Here is a 21,865-nt window from a genome sequence, read left to right on the forward strand (position 1 = left end):
GTTCAGCTAAAATGATCTCCAATGCCTTAAAATGGAGAGCAAAACCAGAGAGACGTGGAAGAACACGGAAGACAACCATCAAAATGGATAGAAGAATAACCAGAATGGCAAAGGCTCAGCCAATGATCACCTCCAGGATGATCAAAGACAGTCTGGAGTTACCTGTAAGTACTGTGACAGTTAGAAGACATCTGTGTGAAGCTAATCTATTTTCAAGAATCCCCCGCAAAGTCCCTCTGTTAAAAAAAAGGCATGTGCAGAAGAGGTTACAATTTGCCAAAGAACACATCAACTGGCCTAAAGAGAAATGGAGGAACATTTTGTGGACTGATGAGAGTAAAATTGTTCTTCTTGGGTCCAAGGGCCACAGGCAGTTTGTGAGACGACCCCCAAACTCTGAATTCAAGCCACAGTACACAGTGAAGACAGTGAAGCATGGAGCGTGATATGGGCATGTTTCTCCTACTATGGTGTTGGGCCTATTTATCGCATACCAGGGATCATGGATCAGTTTGCATGTTAAAATACTTGAAGAGGTCATGTTGCCCTATGCTGAAGAGGACATGCCCTTGAAATGGTTGTTTCAACAAGACAATGACCTCAAACACACTAGTAAACGTGCAAAGTCTTGGTTCCAAACCAACAAAATTAATGTTATGGAGTGGCCAGCCCAATCTCCAGACCTTAATCCAATTGAGAACTTGTGGGGTGATATCAAAAATGCTGTTTCTGAAGCAAAACCAAGAAATGTGAATGAATTGTTAAAGAATCATGGAGTGGAATAACAGCTGAGAGGTGCCACAAGTTGGTTGACTCCATGCCACACAGATGTCAAGCAGTTTTAAAAAACTGTGGTCATACAACTAAATATTAGTTTAGTGATTCACAGGATTGCTAAATCCCAGAAAAAAAAATGTTTGTACAAAATAGTTTTGAGTTTGTACAGTCAAAGGTAGACACTGCTATTTTTTTGAACACACCCCTTTCAACTAATTGCCCAATTGCACAGCCTTAAGAGCGTGCATATCATGAATGCTGGGTCTTGTTTGTTTTCTGAGAATTTACTGAACCTACTGGTAACTTGTTTGCCACGTAGCAATAAAAAATATACTAAAAACCTTGATTATTCTGGTTAGTCACATTGTACTGCTATTATTTTGAACAAGACTGTAGAAAAGCTACTGTATAGTCACAGGACAAACATGTTGTTGTCTAAGACAAAATACAGTAGTGACAAAATGTGCTCTGTAGAGCAGTTTCTGAGCATTTAGGGCTACTGTAGAAACATGGTGGCACAAAATGGCGACTTCCATGTAAGGGGACCCTCGTTGTGTGTAGATAAAACATTTTATTCTAAGGTAATAAACACAGTTTATTACACTCTCAGAAAAGAAAGGACATAATTGTACCTTTAGGGGTACAATGGCTTGTCACTGGGGCTGTACCCTCAAGGGTACAGTTTTTGTACCCTTGGCAGAGGGTACAAATTTGTACCCTTGTGATTTGTACCTTAAGAGACCAGTTTTGTATCTCTGGGGACAATTTTGTACCTTTATTTAACAGTACAAATATGGACCCTTCAAAAAGGGTACAAAATTGGTTTTGACAGGGTACACTCATTGATTATGGTTTTAAAACTTATACATATATCTCAATCTAAGTACTGTAAACTTTAAATTATAAGTGCATATGACTCAATATATTTGTGTTGGTGTAGCCAATCATTTAACGTAAAGGTACATTTTAAACATTAGTATAAAAAAATGATAACAGAAAAGATAAAATACACAGTGAGTTTATTGAACAATCATTTATTTTACAAAAGGTTTAGATATAAAACAGAAGTGTGCTGTTCAGTCCAAATTCACAACATTAAAAACGAATATTACATTTACACTTTACTTATGAAATATATCAAGTATTCCTTTATGACTTTAACAGACTGTCCAAACAGGAATATTTTAAAACAAAATCAGTGTGCTGTTCCTTAAACCAAACGACATTTAAACATTTTTAACAGGGCCACATCTGTCCTTGTCAAGCAGTGAGAAACACACAAATATAAATTTTTTCCCTGATAAAACTGTGGTGTACTCACAGCATAATGAGTAAATGAATAGGTCCATATGGAGTAACATTTCTTTAGTTTTTGTTTTGTTAATGACGGGTGGTAGAGGATAGTCAGTCAGCCTCCTTAATGGTAAAGATTGAAAACTGCTCTGGGCACGTTCATACTTATCTGTGAGAAAACACAAAAATAATGAATACATTTTCCAGTGACAGAACTGTGGTATACTCACAACATAAATAAATGTGGTACCTTTAAAGTTTTTGCGTGTGAATGATGGTTGGTCGAAAACAGTCAGCCACCCTCAATGGTAAAGATCCAAACTTGCGCGGGAAACGTTTGTGCTAAACTGTGAGAAAACACACATAAATATGAATAAATTTTCCACTTACATAACTGTGGTGTACTCACACAACATAATAAATACATTAATAAATGTGGTAACGTTACCTTAAAAAGGTTTCAGGGTAAATTACTGTTTGGTGGCAAGTAGACCGTCTGTCAGTCAATCTCCCTCCTGACTGAGAGAGATTCAAACTTCCACGGGAAACAGTTGTGCTAAACTGTGAGTAAACACACATAAATATAAATTAATTTTCCACTTATAGAACTGTGGTGTACTCAAACAACATAATAAATTAATTAATAAATGTGGTAACGTTACCTGTAAAAGGTTTCTTGGTAAGACTGTTTGGTGGCGTGTAACGTTATACAGTCTGTCAGTTAATCTCCCCCTGACTGACTGAGAGAGATTCAAACTAAACTGTGAGAAAACACACATAAATATGAATTATTTCTCCACTTACAGAACTGTGGTGTACTCAAACAACATAATAAATACATTAATAAATGTGGTAACGTTACCTTAAAAAGGTTTCAGGGTAAATTACTGTTTGGTGGCAAGTAGACAGTCTGTTAGTCAATCTCCCCCTGACTGAGAGAGATTCAAACTTCCACGGGAAACATTTGTGCTAAACTGTGAGTAAACACACATAAATATAAATTAATTTTCCACTTACAGAACTGTGGTGTACTCAAACAACAGAATAAATTAATTAATAAATGTGGTAACGTTACCTGTAAAAGGTTTCTTGGTAAGACTGTTTGGTGGCCTGTAACGTTATACAGTTTGTCAGTTAATCTCCCCCTGACTGACTGAGAGAGATTCAAACTAAACTGTGAGAAAACACACATAAATATGAATTATTTCTCCACTTACAGAACTGTGGTGTACTCAAACAACATAATAAATACATTAATAAATGTGGTAACGTTACCTTAAAAAGGTTTCTGTATAACTGACTGTTTGGTGGCGTGTAGACAGTCAGTCAGTTAATCTCCCCCTGACTGACTGAGAGAGATTCAAACTTGCGCGGGAAACGTTTGCCCTAAACTGTGAGAAAACACATAAATATGAATACTTTTTCCACTTACAGAACTGTGGTGTACTTAATGCACATTAACCTGCTCATAAAAATGAGTCTGAGGCAATAGTGCTGTGTCAATATCGCGTTGACTCACCGTATACAACTTTACACAAATAACCGTAACCGAATCAGTATTAAAATGAAGAGCCACGACAAACAACACATTTTTAAAGTTTAAAAATGTTTTAAAGATGATGAATGAGTTTCCAGAGCTTACCTGTTAATGTTCTTTATGTGTCTGACGTCCTCCTGCGCTGATCTGTGAAACTGACTCCAACCGTGAGATGTGGGGGGATGGGCGCGTGTCAAAATAAAAGCGCAGGTTTTTTTTCGGTGTGTGTGAGGGATTCAGTTATTCAGTATTTATTCAGTTTAAATAATGGTTAATCAATTGCAGTTTGAGTTCATATCACAGTTTTTATTAAGTGAAATTAACTTTTTTTCATTAAAATTTAAAATTTAAATTTAAAATTAAACACACTGTCAATGAACAGAAGAAAACTAATACTACTTCAATACCCATGTGTCCAACTAAAGTAAACAAAAATTGAAACAATAGCTATTTACGTTACTGACCAGATTTACAGCAGTTGTCTAGAACAACAAATAAAAAAAAAAATGGCAAGAGGCTGTCTCTTAACATTGTACCTTATCCTTTAAAAGAAATGGTACAAATATGTACCTTTTAATGCTTGCGAACAAATATGTACCTTTTTGACCCTCAAAAAGGTACATACATGTACCTTGAGGTCCAATAATGAGCCCTATGGGGTACTTTTGTGTTGATTGTACCTTGGGGGACAGAAATGGACCCCTACTGTACCCCTATTTCTGACAGTGTATGTAAGGTCTTTACTGATAATATAGCTATGTATATTATATTGCATTTCTGGCATTTGATCCTTCGAAAAGTTACACACTGCACCTTTAAAGGGGACATTTCACAAGACTTTTTTAAGATGTTAAATAAATCTTTGGTGTCCCAAAAGTACATATGTACAGTTTTAGTTCAAAATAGCATATAGATCATTTATTATAGCATGTTAAAATTGCCACTTGAAGGTGTCAGCAAAAATTTGTAGTTTTTGGGGTGTGTTCTTTTAAATGTGCTGATCTCTGCACACTCTAAATGGCAGTGCCGTGGTTGGATAGTGCAAATTAAGGGGCGGTATAATCCCCTTCTGACATCACATGGGAAGCCACATTTCAATGACATATTTTTAACTTACTTGCAGAGATGGGTTTACCAGAAATAAGTTACTGGGTTGTTCTTTTTCTCATTTTCAGGTTGATAAAAGCACTGGGGAACCAATTATAGCACTTAAACATGATGCAGATTTTCATGATATGTCCTCTTTAAATTGAAATTAATGGTCCTAAATATAAGAGCTGATAAAAAATATGCTCATTTACAAGAAAACATGTCAGACACATTTTTTTTTTTGCATTTGAGCTCTTTATAATTAATCACTATGCACTTTTTTGCATTTGTACAAGATCCTTTCCTACACTCTAAAATGCTGGGTAGTTTTTAACTCATGGCATGTGTAAATATTTGACAGAACAGACCTCTGGGTTATAAATAAAATACAGTCAAAAAGGGACAACCCCAGCTGTTGGGTTAAATTAACTCAGATGGGGCAGTTTCACAGGCAGGGCTTATCCTAGTCCCAGACTAAAATGGGTTAAATTACAACTGGGTTTGTCCCTTTTTAGGCCTTGACAACAGCCCAGCAGTTTTTACAATCAGGCGTTGTAACCCATTTATGGATTGAAACAACCCAGCATATGTTGATTTATAATCCAGAGGTGATTTCTATCCAATATTTACACAACCTATGGTAAAATATTGGACCATTATCCAACCATTGGGTTTAAATTAATTTGGGATTAATTAACTGGTTTATTTTCAATCCAGCATTGGGTCAAAAAGGGATGAACCCAGGCTGTTGGATTGTAATTTAAACTATCCTTGGTTGGTTAAGCCTTTGTTGGGTCAGATATAAAAAAATAATTGTAGGGGGAGTAAAATAACATTTTTTAGATTGTATATCCAGCAATCGGGTTTGTCCATTGACCGAGCCCACACTGTAAAAATACACAGCATTTTGTCAAATCAACACATATTTTATGTTACTTTAACTTAAAAAAAAAGTTAAACAATTTCAACTTGAATTTATAAGTTAAAATAGTAGGTTAAAGGGACTTGCAAAACCAAGTTGTTTTAACTTTGTGCTGCATTTTTTTACAGTGCAGCTTTTTTCGTATATCAGACTCAAAGAAACAAAAACATAAAGAAACCCTCATTGCACTCTGGTCCTTCTGCAGCCAAACATTTCTCTCAGCTAATGAGAATTACAATACAGCCATATCTTGGCTCTGTAATTACCTGTCTTTACTGCTCGAGAGAGAAAGCCATTGAAAAAAGCTCCAGAACGTAATTATGCGAAATTGACAAATTGAAGTCCAGTGTGTTGGAATCAGCAGGAAAAAGCAGCTTGCATCAAGTCATGATCCGTACGTTCATGCATGTGTTTTTCAAACAAATAAATTAATTTGACCTATGCGTAATGTGACGTGTTATGTCATGGGTCACCGGTTTAGCTTTTCCTACTATACTCACTTATATATTTTTAGACACATCATTCTGCATTTGAGTGTGTGAATATATTTTTGACCTGTCCTAAGGGCGCTGCCTCTCACTTTTAATACACACTCATGCAAACACACGTTCCACACTGACAGAACCTTCTGGACTCCGGTGACCGGCTGCCACTCAGCATAATCAAGACGAATCATCTGCTTGATTTTTATAAAGAGTATGACCTTCTATCAGTGCTAGAAGCAACAAAGGATGAGAGATGGACAGGAGGCTTCCAGGAGTCAACGGGTGCCTCGGGTTCCTTTATCCTAACAGTCACTCCTGGTGTAGACAGATAGTTTTTATTAGCATTTGAAGATTGATATTCACAGTATCTGTTATATGAAATGTATTTAAAAAAACAATCAAATTCCTTAATGGAAAAATGGTTAAATATAATGGATATTTAAAAGCCTTTAAAAGGAAAATAACTTTTTGTATCTAAAAATGACCATCTCTTTTTAGTTTAATAGGCATATTCTTTTTTTAATGTAGTCATTTTTCACAGAGCCAAGCTTCTGTGACTGAATTAGTTTAGTTTCAACCAACATTTTATTTCAAGTGTGAATTTAAAGAAAGGCTGCATAGGATGTACAGGGCCGTAGAGAATTCTGGGCCCCCTGAAATATTATATATGTGCCCCCCTCCCCCACAACCCCCCTTTAACCCATATCATATACTGTATAAGAATTGAGTATGCTAAGTATTTATATAAATATTACATCAAAACAGTGCCATTGAGCCATAGCCTGTAATACCATTTTAGTGACCACCAATATAATAGCTTTTCCAGTTTTTCCAATAGTTTTATCAATCTGTTATCAAAGACTTTAAGTAAAAATTCAGAAATGTAAAAGAATGCAAATGTACAAATCAAACTACTTAAATAACTCGGTGTTCTTATTTTGGATTAAGATATTATGGCACTGTATTAGTACATGTGTTGTACTCATGTACTCTTTAGTGTAATAAATCACATAAATATTAGGCGGGCAGGAAAATAATGCTCATGACATGTGTTGTGTCCCTTTATCCGGTGTGTTATTCAAAACACAACAGCACAAAAAGACGCGTTTCACACAGTAGTGTAAGCATTTTGTGCAGTATTTGGTGCAAATATTTTCATCTTTAGCGGATGGGCGGACAGGCACCGCGAGCGGACTGTGAACTTTTTCAACTGTGAAACCGCCCATGTTTGATCGCTTTCTGTACACAACATCTTCACGGCGGCGGCGAAACGTCCGCCGCTGCGTACAGTAACGGAAAATGACGTGAAAACACCGGCAGCGGTAGCAACAAGTCTTCACCCCACTATTGTAAATCGGGCTTCGATATGACAACAACTAACCTGTCTTGTTAAAGAACATCTCTTGATAAACAACAGCTCTCAGTCAGTCAGTCAGTCTCCTGAACTTCCACTGTAAACTTCCACCACAAAGTTTAGTAGTAGCCTCACTCTGATTAGTTATGTTTACATGCTTAAGGTGGGACTTACATTATCATTGGCTATCTCTGATGTTTGTCACTGAATGAACTGAATAATTTAAAAACTGTCGAATCAGATTAAGCCAGAATGAGATTTTTGGAAAACTTTTTTCACAAAATCGTTTTTATCTGTGGTTTTCATTAAAATCTTAGCCATTTAACATTACATGTTATTAAAAGAAAGGGGGCCTGTATATTATAATTTCAGGATTTTGTGGGGCCCTCTGGGCAGTGGGGGCCCTATGTCACCACCAAGGCCGCCTTAATGCACGGGCTTACCTGGGCTGAAGCCCAGGGGCCTCCCAAGTTCAGGGGCCTCCCAAGTTCACGTTTATATTGTTTTGTAACTTGTCAGGTTATCTGTCAATCACTCTAACTGCACGTTACATGGCTGCTGATTGGTCCGTGGTAACTTACCGTGAAATAAAATATCAGACGTAACAGATTTTTCTATTCCGCGTAATGTAATTAAGTCCGCGTTGTCAACTTGGCATTCCTGCATGATAGACTGAGTGTGACAGAGAAACAGGAAATAATCCACCAACAAATGAAAGAGTAATTTCTGAAATTTCATAATAAGCACTGCAGGTCTCTCTCTCTTTCGCGCGCGCCCGCTCTCTCTGTGCTCGTGCAGCTGTCTGAGTCTCTGGCATGCAGAAGTCTCTCCAACTGTGCGCAAGATACAGTGCCGCCAAATAAAGAAAGGAGTTCCCGAACATATTAATGCTGTTCGTTGTTATAAAGTTTAAGTTTACTCGCGTTTATATCAGTGACGCGTGCGCAGCCGGAGCGATGTAGTTTGACGCGATGTTAGCTCACAGTACACATCTGTTGGTTTAGAAAGACGACGCAACGGTAAATGTGCAAGTCAAAGCGCGACAAGACCATCTCAAATAATCATCCCCTGATCGCACCATTCATATTTATAATCTCCTTATCTAAAGATCTTATATACAGGTATGTTCCCTGTCTGTTTTGTGCATATTCATACGTGTTCGTTTTACATGCGTAGTATGCATAAATACTAAATACAATGCATACTATATCTTCAATAGCCTACAAAATAAATAACTGATTAAAAAACAAGATTCTGTCTATAAAGACTATCTTTTGTTAACATTAATGCATTTTCACTTTAAAACTAACTTTAACTTCTTATAATTTTAAAACTGTGGTGAGCATTTAGTTAGTGAGTGGCAATTTTCTGCAAATTTGTATATTCCAAAAACTATAAAGCTTATAAACATATATACTCTCACACATTTTGGTTTTATTTTCACCACAAGTTGCTGTGTGTGGTTGTTAAATAAAGTGCTTTGTGTTTATGCTCAAGTGGGCTCAGTGATATGTTAATAATGATATTATGGTGTTTTCTGGGTCAAAGAAGGAAAACTCACTGTTGTATGTATTGAAAAAAACTAATGCATTTTGTGATGTAGATTACCTAGAAATTACACTTATTTTTTTTAAATGAGACTGTAAATTGAGGGTATGGGGGGCCTCCAAAACATCTCAGCCCCAGGGCCTCACATTGGGTTAAGGCGGCCCTGGTCACCACCTTTCAGTTGCGACGGCCCTGAGTATGTATAAATGTAATATGAAAAATTTTGTCAAATATGATACTTTTTATTCCGTAGTTTAGTAATATCTGCACTATCATGGAAAAAAACTGATGCAGTTGTTTTATCAGTTAGTTATATAACCTGCTGTAACTTGATTATTATTGACCTGATTCCTACAGTTGATTAGGTTTACCTGTAGCTTAATCGGTAAAGCAATGTGTTTGGAGTGCTATGGTTTAGTATTTGATCCAACAGGGAACATATACTGATGAAATATTTAGCTTGAATTCAGTGCAAGTATAAGTCTGACTAATAGAGTTTTATACTAAATAAGTATTTATTAGAAAATATACTATGGGAATTTCACTTAGCGGGTTTTGCATCTGAGCTCTTCATACCGATTTAAAATATATTAAATAAATATATTAGCATGTCTCTGATAAAATCGATCCTGAAAATGATCACTGCACAATCTCTGTAATGTCTTATTAAATCACTGTCATCCATTGTCTGCAATATTTCATTCAACCTCCAAATGTCCTTCTCCCTACTCCTAACTCTTCCTCACCTTAAAAGCTCTTTTAACCTTGGAGAACCCATAGGGTCAAAATTGGCCGCTGTTAATTGCTGCCACCCAAAATCTTTTATCTTATAGAATAAGGTGACCAGATTTTTTATAATATCTAAAAATTCTTAAATCAAGATGCATTTTCTTCATAACCCTGCTAAAAAAAAACAATAGACACCATCACAGAAATTGTATTGGTTTTATTGGGAATTTCATTGGTTCTAATGGAATATGGCCCAAAAAACACCACAATGTATTGATCTTTGTTGGTCTCTAATGGTATGTATTGGTTCTAATGGAATATGCCCAAAACACACTACAGTGTAGTGGTTTTAATGGTAAAAATCTAATGGTTCCTATTGGTATTTTAATGAAAACAATTAGAATTTTTTGCAATGGTTTTATTGTTTTTTTCAGCAGGGAAGCAAAATCCCCTAAGAAAAAAAATATTAAACTGAAGTGAATTTGTGCTAAAAACAAGCAAAGAATCTGCCAATGGAGTAAGATTTTTTTTGCCTGTTTTAAGCACGAATTTGATATTTTTGGTCTAAAAACTAGACTTATTTCTTAGGTCATTTTGCTCATCAAGGAAATTAATCCTGTTTTAAGTTTCATTTTTTATACTTGTACTGAAAACTTGAAAAAAAAATACGAAGAAAGTAATTTTTAAGTGTTTCTAATTTAATTAATTGAACAATATCTGTAGCCTTAATCTATTTTTTTCCTTTTTTTATTTCGTGCACAAATATGACATACCCTTATCAAAACTTACTTATAAGGTACTACCTCGGCTGATTTCATAGCATTGTAAACTTAAAGAACAGAAGGAATAATGCAAAATCTTGTAAACATATTTAGCCTACACAAAACAAATGCTCAGTACCATGCTGTTCAGTTCACTTCATTGGTTTATTACTTTAATCTAACATGAGTAGTTACCTTTACCCCGATAACTTTGACTGTTTTCATATCTTATAATAACTTGAATGATGATAACTTGACGACACATTCTTGTGTGTCTCTTGGAAAATTCTTCTTCGCTTAATCAGTGGCGCACAACTAAGAAATCAGTGTAGCTCATGGCCCCCTCTGCTGGTAAAAAAATCATTACATGATTGCTCCGGTCTGGTTCTATAAAGTCAACATGCGATCAGGTTTTATGTATTTGCTGGTTGTTTTGGATGTGCTGTAAAACGGGGACATTTCCGGGGACAGCTCCAGTCGGGGACAGAACACCAAAAAACGGGACTGTCCCCGGAAAATGGGGACGTCTGGTCACCTTATTCTAGAAGCTAACTTCCGGTCTGTGTTTGTTTATTGGTCTGCTGGTGACTAAACTGACCTCTGGAAAATAAATTTTTTTTTTCCAAAAGACGAGCTCAGACAATGAGCATGGATCACCGCTGTGCGGATTTGGCAAGAATTTAAGGGTCTGTAACTAACATTTATATATTTATTTTACAGTAATGTTAGCTCAGTGTAGTACTTGGTTGATGCCTTAGCTATGATTTGAAATAAGGTAACTTCCTGGTTATTTATTTTTGTTATTAAAATAATCTACTCTAAAAGGACTCTTGTGTTATTTATTCTTTGCGGAAGTTTAATTTGAGCCACAAAAGCCGTTTGTTTATGTTGTTACCGGCTGAAACCGTGTACCAATCTTTTAATAGTTGTGTCAGACGATACTAAACGTTTGGTAAAACATCGACGTTCCCTTAGCTGCGCTGCCTCATTAAGTTCCCCATAATGCAATGCGCTTCTGTCATGGCCGCTCACTGATGACACTTGCAGCACATGGGCAGAAATTAAACGCATCGCATCAAGAACTGAATGACAGCGGAGCTCACGAACCCTTTACGTTTCACATTTAAAGCCGGAGCTGCTGCTGAGCGACGTAACGCCCGTTGTATCTATATTTTAACGGAGAATTAATGATGCTGGAGTTGGAAGCTGCTGTTTTGGGCGGACTGAGTCCAGACTGGAAACAGAGCGGCATCAGCACCACAGGTAAGAGACGAGACCCGACACACAGGCATCTCAGCATTAAACGCTGCACGTATAATATTATAATCACTGTGACAGTTATTGGCTGATGGTTATAGTTGTGTCTGGTTGCGGCTGATGTTCGAGTCGAGTATTTTGTGAGCTGTCCTCAGTGTAAATGTTTATTAGCGATGATGTTTATTTGCCGGTCGCCTCTGATCTAAGCAGTTACATGCTCTCACGTGGCTTTAATGTGCCGCGAGAGTGTTGACATCTCTCCGCCCCGCGCCGACCCACGGAATAATCCAACAGCGTTCAGATGGACGTGAATTTCCACTGACAGCGAACCCAGCGGTTTTTGACAGCGCTGCGACATCGCGACTACCTTATTTTTTGTTTGGCTTGTGTATGGCAATTTTAGAGAATCAGAGATCGGACAGCAGCCCACGAGAGACGCGCGAATCTACAATTGACGTACAGGTGAGCATAGCGCGTGGTAGTGCATCGTTATTGAGCTGAGAACAAAGCTGGGCTGTCCTACATGTTCGTGACAGTTTCACGATTGCCCGCTCGTTTGGGGGCGTTCAAGCCGGACGCGGGATTGCTTTCGTTGACGGCGAGACGGTAAGAAACGAAGCAGGCAAAGTTAAACTAACTTTTATTTGACACGACTCAAAACTTAACGCTCGTCACGGGAGATGCTTGAAAACGCAACGCATTCTTTAACGCAACGCGAGCCATGTGTAACGTTACGCGTCCAGTTTGGTGCTGCACGGGAGAATAAAAAATGCTAGCTAGTACTTGTATTGCTTGAATATTGTTTTAGAGACTTGTTATACCTATGCATTAACATTGTTTTATCATAAGATTTCATAATGTATTGCATGCCTTTTATAGTGCTTGTTAGGGGCATGGTAAATGGTTGTGCATTCGTGCACATGCTATATTCAATTTATATTCATGCATCCAGGCATGTATCTATGCATCTTTCCTCCTCCTCCTCTCCATCTCTGCCAGTCTTTCCATCTTACTAACAGCAGCCTCAGAAGTGATTAATGTGTAATTCACATAGTGTCTGAAATGTGTCGATCTGATCTTTAGCTATTTCAGTCTGTCCTCATTCAGTCACTTTTATTCATGGCAGTTTTCCCTGAGATGAGATCGGCGACTGCATGCTTGCTGGAAGCAAAGTGTTTCTCTAGAAATAGTGCAGCTTTTTTCACTCACATCAGAGGTGGCACCATTTTGTATCTGCAACTGTTTTAAGCTATGACCATAATAAGATTTCCATGCATTTTGTGCTGACCTTCTTATATGTTTTCATTAACAAAGATGGCAGGAGAGAATACTTGGTTTTATATATCTAAGATATCTTGAGATTTTTAAATTGTCTCAGCTCACAACATACACACGCGCACACATGCGCACGTCATGTAATGTGTGATAGATACTTTGAGGAGCAAACTGCACAAACACTTATGCATACCTCAGTCAAACTTCAGGTGAGCATTACTGCAAATATGTCAACTAAAAAGAAATTTCCCCCAGGCTGCTTCTTTGTGTTAAATGAAGCATTTAAAGTCAATGCCGGCACATTTTATGCAGTCACTTCTTTTTTCATTATATGTGTAAGTGAAGGAGAGAATGGATAAGAATTTATGTTTTGAAACTGGATTTGATTTATAAGATGATTGTTGTATGCTGTTATTTTTTTTGATTTTTCCATCTTCTGTTTGTTTGTTTGTTTGTTTGTTTGTTTCTTAGTTTCTTTCTTTCATTGTTACGTTATTTTTGATCATTCTTTTGTACGTTATTTTAGTTTTTTATCTTGTATGCTAATTTGTCTTTCTATTGTACGCTATTTTTTCATTTTTTTCATAAATTTTCTGTTAATTATTTTCATACGTTATTTTATTCTTTTTTGGTACGTTATTTTCATGCTGCCTTTTGTAAGTCATTTTCTCTCTTTTTACGTTGTTTTCGTTATTTTGTTCCTTTTCTTTCGTTCTTTCTTTCGTTCTTTCTTTCTTTCGTTCTTTCTTTCTTTCTTTCGTTCTTTCTTTCGTTCGTTCTTTCTTTCTTTCTTTTGTTCTTTCTTTCTTTTGTTCTTTCTTTCGTTTCTTTCTTTCGTTTCTTTTGGTCTCGTTCCTTCTGGTCTCGTTCCTTCCTGCCTTCCTTTTTATTCCCGTTTCGGCGCTTCCCGTGTTTCCTTTCGGCGCTTTTCCGTTTCCTTTCGGCGCTTTTCCGTTTCTTTCGGCGCTTTTCCGTTTCTTTCGGCGCTTTTCCGTTTCTTTCGGCGCTTTTCCGTTTCTTTCGGCGCTTTTCCGTTTCTTTCGGCGCTTTTCCGTTTCTTTCGGCGCTTTCCGTTTCCTTTCGCCGCTTTCCGTTTCCTTTCGCCGCTTTCCGTTTCCTTTCGCCGCTTTCCGTTTCCTTTCGCCGCTTTCCGTTTCCTTTCGCCGCTTTCCGTTTCCTTTCGCCGCTTTCCGTTTCCTTTCGCCGCTTTCCGTTTCCTTTTGTTGCTTTACGTTTCCTTTTGTTACTTTACGTTTCCTTTCGTTACTTTACGTTTCCTTTCGTTACTTTACGTTTCCTTTCGTTACTTTTGGTCTCGTTCCTTCCTGTCTTCCTTCTTACTTTCCGTTTAGCTACTTTCCGCTTCGTTTTGTTACTTTCCGTTTCGTTTCGCTCCGTTTCTGTCTGTCTGTCTGTCCGTCCATCTGTTCTTTTCGTGTCTGTCTGTCCTTTTCGTGTCTGTCTTTTCATTACTTTCATTTTTCATACATTTTTCTGTCGTTCATTATTTTGTACATTATTTTAGTTTGTTCTTTTGTCCCTTTCTTTCTTTTCTTTTTGTGTGTTATTTCCTTTTTCATACATTATTTTCGTTCTTTCTTTTATATGTAATTTTCTCTTTCTTTTGCACAATATTTTCATTCTTTCGTATGTTTCAGCTGATTTTAATGATTTTTCAGTTTTAAAGCCAACATTACAGTTTTATTAAGGTGTTCCCTTGAGAACAGAATGTTCTCTGCTCTCTTCCCCCTTTAAATATGAATATGAGCTGAGAATTATTTTGGGGGGTCTACAGTCTACTACAAAGCTTACAGGAACATTTCCCAAAATTTTTTCTGAATGAATCGCCAGTTAGTGTAACCTTGTGTTTTTGTGTGTTTAGATGGAGGGCCGTTGCTGCAGCTGGTATTTGAGGGAGATTTTAAAGCTGTGCTCTTCAGCTCTGCAGTGCAGGGGCTCCTGGGAGGTCCACCTGAAGAGGGCGACAGCATTGAGGCCTGGCTGGAGAGACAGGTGATCTCTTATCTGAGCAACAGTACTGAAGATGAAAGGAATGACAGGTGAGGACTTGTCACTTTAGTATTTTAAAGTTGTTCTTACGCAAATATTGTGCTGTCATGACGGATCATTGCTTCTGTGATTGATCTTTGGTGTCATTTTAAAGTACTCTTGTATTCTTGTTCGTATCTAGATTTTGACGATTCCCATTCTGAACTATAATGCTCTTCTTTCTATATAGTATAGAAAAAATGCTGTACTTTATTATACACATGAAGAAAATTAAATTCTAATAAATAACAAGGAACATTTGTCATTTAACAGCGTTACTAGTTTTGCTGAAAGTATTTGCTGTTTAGTATTTGCTTGTATTTGTTTAACACTCCGATTGCTGCTGGAACATTTAGTTTTATTATTTGAAAGTGTGATTTAATTAAATTTAATCAAACTCATTAGTATGTAAATGCAAATGAAGACCAATTCAATTTGTGGAACTGAATGTTGTGTTAAACTTCATAATAGTATTTGCATGAGTTACACCATTGCCTAAAGATGTTCTCAATTAGATTCAGCCAATTAAATCTGGGGAATTTGGTTATTGGAGATTTTACTTATTGTGGTACATTTACTGTTAAAAAGCCATTAGAGAAGTTCTGTTAAAATGCCTTATTTACTTGTGATTAATGGTTTTATTTGTAACGTCTCCTGTAATTGGTTATGAATTATTTAACTGTGATTTAGCTCATGTCCGTCTTCTTATGTTTATCTGGGCTATATGTGTATCGTAAACGGTGTTTTGTTGAAGATTTATTGCTGGGCAATTATATTAAATTCCTTTATTACAGTACATTAAAATTAGTTTTGCTCATTTCTGTCATTCATCTTATTAAAAGCAGCATTTCTCACAGGCTGTAAATATGTGGTTTTAAATGGATCGTTCTTACTGTAAAATCTGAAACTGCTGTAGAAGCCTATTTAAAAATACCCTCTAACTAAACAAAAAAATTAAATTTACACTACGCTTGGCAGCCATAAACAGCCCTTATGCCCAAATACACAAATGAGCTGTAATATTTGGGGAATTTATTCATATTATTTCAATATATTAGCAATGCTATTTTAAGACTGTTTTAAGAACTTTGATGTCTTCTGTTATTATGCCTGTGATGATATCACTGTATTTCAGAAGCTAAAGAATTACCCTGACATCACATCTATGGATGCATCAAAAATGTCATTATCGATTTTACAGCCGGAAATATAAACCGAAAATAAATGGTGCACCGTTTCTCAGCCATTATCACAGAGCTACACAGCAAAGCACGATTGTGACAGCTGTGGCAAATACTTACTCACACCGCGTTTGCACCTGTATTTATTTAGCGTTTTCCACTTGTGATCCGACTGACCAAAATGCATCTTAATACCAGGTGTGAAAAGCCTCTTAGTGTCACATAAGGGTCTGTGTGATGCTTCACTGCCCAAATAATCGTGCTTTGATGTGTCTCTAAAGACACATTAGATCACACGCATTGATTTTTTTTTATTTAAGTTCAAGTCCTCAAATGTGAATCACAATTTTTCTCCATTGGGAAATAAGAACACGATTCTCTTAAACGATTCTCATTTTTAAAAACATTTATTTTAAGCTCTTGACATAAGCAGAACAGAGGCTCACTATCATGCTGTGTCTTGCCTGTTGTTTTCATTAAAATGATTGTGTATTTTGCTTAAGTATTAGCAAGGCTGCTGAGTTGTTGCATTACTTTACTACCGTTTTGCATATAGTACATTTAGATCAGGGGTTTTCAAAGTTTTTTTTTTGACTGAACCTCCTTGACCTAAAATATTCACATGAAGTACCCCTAAGTAAATATTTCAATAATTTAATGGCACATTTGCATGTATAAAATATTTTTGATCCATTTTAAAGGTTTTATCAGTAGTATTTTACATAGTTATTATTACCTGTTTTTGGACCTTTTATTTTAAATTTTTTTATTGGTAGTCTAGATAAAACCTCGTCCATTTTCTCAGTTTTGTGATATATTGAAGTGTTGTGTAATGGTCTTATGACATGCAGATTAAACAAATAAAATATCCCTTTGTTAGTGTTTAATTTAGATTTTTTTTAATTAAAAAAAATATTTATTAACATTGTATGATTTAACTGGTAACTAATTGTTTTTCATTAAATTAATAAAACTGTTGGCCAAATAGGCCTACATCCAGAAATTTCATCTTAGAATTTTGGTACATCATTAAACAATTTAAAACACACGCTAGCGTTTTAGCTGTTGAAAGCCAATTCTACTGAGTGAAGGCAATTTATGAAGAAAGGATTCTGACTGACCCGTCTCCTTTACAGCCATGAATTATTAATTTTTCATAATCCCACTTTAACATCCCTTTTCCCAAAAGTAATAACTATATTGTGCTGTCCTTGATGTTGCTATATTTCTCATCGTGAGCTAGACTAAGCTAAGATGAGTGGGATGTGTAGAGTTGTGACGGGTGCGTTCTGTTAAGACATAAATGCATTGACATTTTTGTTCAGTTGAATACAGGAGATGTAGAATGTTTCCCCCCTCTTGTTATCTGTATTTTTGTCATTTTCTCATTTCAGCACCCTTTTATATTTTTAGAAAGACCAAACAATGCAATGAGATTGATGACATTCCCTGTTGTTGTTTGTGAGAATGCATCAGTGTGCTGTAATTCTCAGTGATATATGAATGCATGGATCTGCATCGGCGTGTAAATGTGAGAGGGTGATGCATTGCCAGCAACCGTTTCATTTATCCTGCTCTGCACATTTGCATCGGAAAGTTGTGCAGTCTAAAGCTGTGACTGTGTAGAGATGTTAAGAAATCTAATGGATGTTGTGGTGGTTGCAAACCTTTGTCTTTCTGGTTTATTTATCAAGGTTAATTATTAAACGCCCTTAAATGTTGTGATTAATTAACCTTAGAGATGTTCATTCCAGTTGTAAACAATCGCTATTATAATAGTTTCCATTGTAATCAAATGTTTCGGGGGGCAGATTATAGAGTCATATGAGAACTGGTCCTCCCGGCTAAGCCTGGTTTCTTACAAGGTTTTTCTCAAAGGTGCTATACAAATAAATGTGACCTGACTTGACAGGTCTATGTTACTGTTTTTTCACACTGGTTTATATGTTTATACACACTCTAGTATTATTCCAGAAAACTGGGGCCTGCTAATAATATCAGTTTGTAAATATACAGTACTAATTTGTCCACGTCCTTTCTTCTCTGTTGTAGAGAAATTGTTTTGCTGGCCTTGGCTGTTGGTTCTCTGAACCTTTTCGCCCAGAGTAATTGGACCGGGCCGCCAGTTGAGCTCCAGATCTCTGATTTCCTGCCTGAGACCTTACTACAAAACTTCTCACAGGTACAGGATCATAAAAAATTTGTATCAAAGGTACAACCAGTCTCCTATAATGGTCAGAATACTACAAATGACCAGTCCGAATCAAATATACTTGGGATCTATGCTGTTATTTAGAATAAATAGTTAAGTAACAGATAAATTGGTAGTGTAAGTGTAAATATATATTGTTACATGATACAGATACACAACATTTCTAGCTGCTGACATTATTTGGTAACACTTTACTTGAAGGGGTGTGCGTAAGACTGACATGACTTCTTCATAATCATGACATGACATGTATCATGAACATGAAGGAGATTTTATGCATGTTTATGACAACTGTCATTAAGTGTCATTTGTTTTATCATGTCATTTTATTGCAAAGATGACATAGTTTGACATGTCTTTATTATGACAACTTGATATAAACCAATACATCATAACTTGTCATGACAACTTGACTTTACCAAGACAACATAACGTGTCATAAATCTGTCTAAACATGACAGAATAATAATCAAACTTTTTTTAGGTTAACATTACATTAAACTGTCATGTTGTTGGTTTTGACATTGGCTGTCATGAGGTCATTATAATTGTGTCATGAATATTTTTCTGACCACTTTTTATCAGTGATAACTGTACAAATTGAACTTTTTATTGAAATGTGATTTGGTGTTAAAAGTCTGTCAAATAGTTTATAACAGCGTCATGAATATTTTTCTTGACCTCAACTACAGTTGTACAAATTGAATTTGTTATTAAAATGTGATTAAGTGTTAAAACTCTGTCAAATAGTTTTATAACAGTGTCATGAATATTTTTCTTGACCTCAACTACAGTGGTACAAATTGAAGTTTATGACAGTTTATGACAAGTTATGTTGTCTTGGTAATGTCAAGTTGTAATGACACTTTATGATGTATTGGTTTATGACAAGTTTCATAAAAAAAGACATCACAAACAATGTCATCTTTGCATTAAAAATGAAATAATTGAGCGAATGACACTTAATGAGAGTTGTCTTACACTTGCATAAAATCTAATTCATGTCATGATTATGAAGATGTCATGTCAGTTTATGCGTACCCCTTCAAATAAGTGTTACCTATTATTTATTTAACATTATTACACGGCTCTCTGGAATGCTTGATTCTGATTGGTCAGTTGAGACATTTGCAGGTTCGTTCTTTTCAAATAATAACCGCTCCAAAATAATAACACATAGCCGGACTACTTGCACGAGTAAAATCGCTCCACGCCAATAAAGATTACTGTCTGTTTGGCGCCATCTTGTGACAAACACTCGACAACCACGACAAGACACAGACAGCTACTGAGACTGAACTTGACAAAATAGAGCATGACAGCTACGAAGCCAACACACAAAAAACTACAGAATGGGCATTAAAACTTCTCAAAGACTGGCTAAAAGAGAAAAAATGGAGACAAGTATGAAGCAGAGGATCTTAATAAGGTATTACGATCATTTTATGCATCTGTGCAAAGTTTCGCGGAAGGATAAAAATGTTAATTTAAAACAAATATGCCAATAAAATGTTTCAAATTCATATTCATGTCCAGTTTTTTTTCTTATGTGCAAGTAGCCGTGTAATAAGCGGGATAATGTAGAGGCAGCCGGTAGTTATTGGGAAATAAGCCCCTTCAGTGTGTCGGGTCCTGATCACACTGTCGGGGCTTATTTCCCAATAACTACCGGCTGCCTCTACATTATCCCTTACTTATACAATACTTCTTAATGTCAGTGAGAGTTGATAAAGTTTGTGTCTTTAGTTAAGGTAATTATGGAATTTTGAATAAAATTTATATAGTATTCATTATAGTAAACTGTAAATAGTTGTAACATGCTGTAGCATATTGTAATAATTACTACACAGTGTTAATGTATTCCATAGTGTTCTGTATTTACTGTTGTGAATTGACAAACTGCATGAAAATGCACTACAGTATTTAAGAATTTTACTATGTTTTGTAGTAAATACAAAATGAAATACTGTATTCTTTCCTAAGCATATTCACTAACTGGTTTGAGCAGATATATAGGTTGAAGGTCACTGTGTTTGTGTGTGCATTTGTCTTTATGCTAGGGTCCGCTGTATTTGTTAACGTCTGCACATTTTTAATGCTAGAGTTTTGAGAATAAGACTTTATGCTGGAGTGAAAGCGTGTGTGTGTGATGGATGTAATTGGATGAGATGGCGACCCGCGGGCAGGTCAGAGCTCCAGATAATGAGCGTGTGTGGACCACTGTAGGGCTCCTAATGAAACCTCTTAGGGCTCCTAATTATGCAGAGGTGAAGAAAGTCTTCTCCCTAATGCACCACTGTGCCCACGTAGATTCCTTGAGACACAATGTGTGTGTTTGTGTGTGTGTGTAACACTTTCTGCTGTCTCACACCTTGATTTATCAGTCTTGTTCTACAGAGCACGATTCCTTTTAAATTAGGCTGAGAGTTCCACACATGGGGAGAGAGAGGGATGAGATAGATGGATGGACAAGAGGCTGTGTGGGACATTATAAGGAACGCCTAATAAAATGATCAGACTGCAACAAATGATCATCTAATTAAAATGTAAAAGTGAGGCTGTAAAGTCATTCATATTTCATACATTTATCAATTATAATTGCCTGCGTTAGGAATGTCTGCACTCTCAAAAATAAAGGCGATACAAAAAGGTCTTTACAGGAGTGCCATAGAAGAACCGTATTTGGATCCGCAGAAAAACCACTTAGTCTAAAAATCTTAAAAGGAAAATTTCTTTCTTACATCTTTATAGTCTAAAGAAACTTGTTCCACCTTATCAAACAGAAAGGTTCTTCTAATGTTAAAGGTTCTTCTTAGTGGATGTTTGCATTTTTTGTTTTGCTTATATATACAATTTCGTTATGAATCACAAACACACATGGTCATTAAAAATGTACAACTTCTGGTTGTTTTACATATTGTGTGCTTGTGGCCAGACATTATAGGAATTTATGTCTTTGCAGAATAGTTTCTATAGTTACTTTTGCTACTGTAAATCATGCTAAATTAAATAGCAGTTTTATGCCCATTTTTACAAGATGTAATATAAGTCGATTGTGCCTGGAATGTGTCTGTGAAGTTTCAGTTCAAAGTACCCCACAGATAATTTGTGTCAGCTGTCGGAAAAACCAGTTAACCTGTGATTTTACTCTTGAAATGTTGTGACTTTTTCTCATTTATGGCATTGAACATGCATGCAAAGTTTGGAGACGCTGATATCTTTTGAAGTGTATGCAAAACATTTTGTAACAATTTTGATGTTCGTGGGTCAATTTGACCCACATTTTTTTTCAAAGGCAACTGTACATGCCCAAATTAAATATATATTTTCAGTGTTTGTTTGCTCTATTGGTGTTTTACTATCCTACTAATGCTTCTCTTCACTCTTTTGGGTACT

At 36.2% G+C, this 21,865-nt stretch overlaps 1 protein-coding gene and 1 long non-coding RNA gene across 3 annotated transcripts in view; one reads left to right on the forward strand and one right to left on the reverse strand.

Moving 5' to 3' along the window:
* Positions 1-1,560: 1,560 nt before the first annotated feature.
* Positions 1,561-4,335, reverse strand: LOC135787691 (uncharacterized). Of its 2 annotated transcripts, XR_012335295.1 has the most exons (8): positions 3,713-4,335; positions 3,346-3,461; positions 3,146-3,244; positions 2,933-3,044; positions 2,733-2,831; positions 2,519-2,631; positions 2,321-2,417; positions 1,561-2,239 (listed from the first exon to the last, which is right to left on the reverse strand). It is a non-coding gene; the product is annotated as an uncharacterized lncRNA (long non-coding RNA). The 2 variants fall into 2 exon arrangements; XR_012335294.1 differs by lacking the exon at positions 3,713-4,335 and having other exon boundaries at positions 3,346-3,706.
* Positions 4,336-11,512: 7,177 nt separating this feature from the next.
* The window catches only part of ttc27 (tetratricopeptide repeat domain 27), a 137,760-nt gene continuing 127,407 nt past the window's right edge, over positions 11,513-21,865 (forward strand). The window contains exons 1-3 of the mRNA XM_065297479.1: positions 11,513-11,758; positions 14,910-15,087; positions 18,310-18,439. Of these exons, the coding sequence (XP_065153551.1) occupies positions 11,683-11,758; positions 14,910-15,087; positions 18,310-18,439 (384 nt within the window). The 5' untranslated portion in view covers positions 11,513-11,682. The remainder of the gene's footprint in view (positions 11,759-14,909; positions 15,088-18,309; positions 18,440-21,865) is intronic.

Source organism: Paramisgurnus dabryanus, chromosome 17 (genome assembly GCF_030506205.2).
Source record: "Paramisgurnus dabryanus chromosome 17, PD_genome_1.1, whole genome shotgun sequence".
Classification (NCBI taxonomy): Eukaryota; Metazoa; Chordata; class Actinopteri; order Cypriniformes; family Cobitidae; genus Paramisgurnus; species Paramisgurnus dabryanus.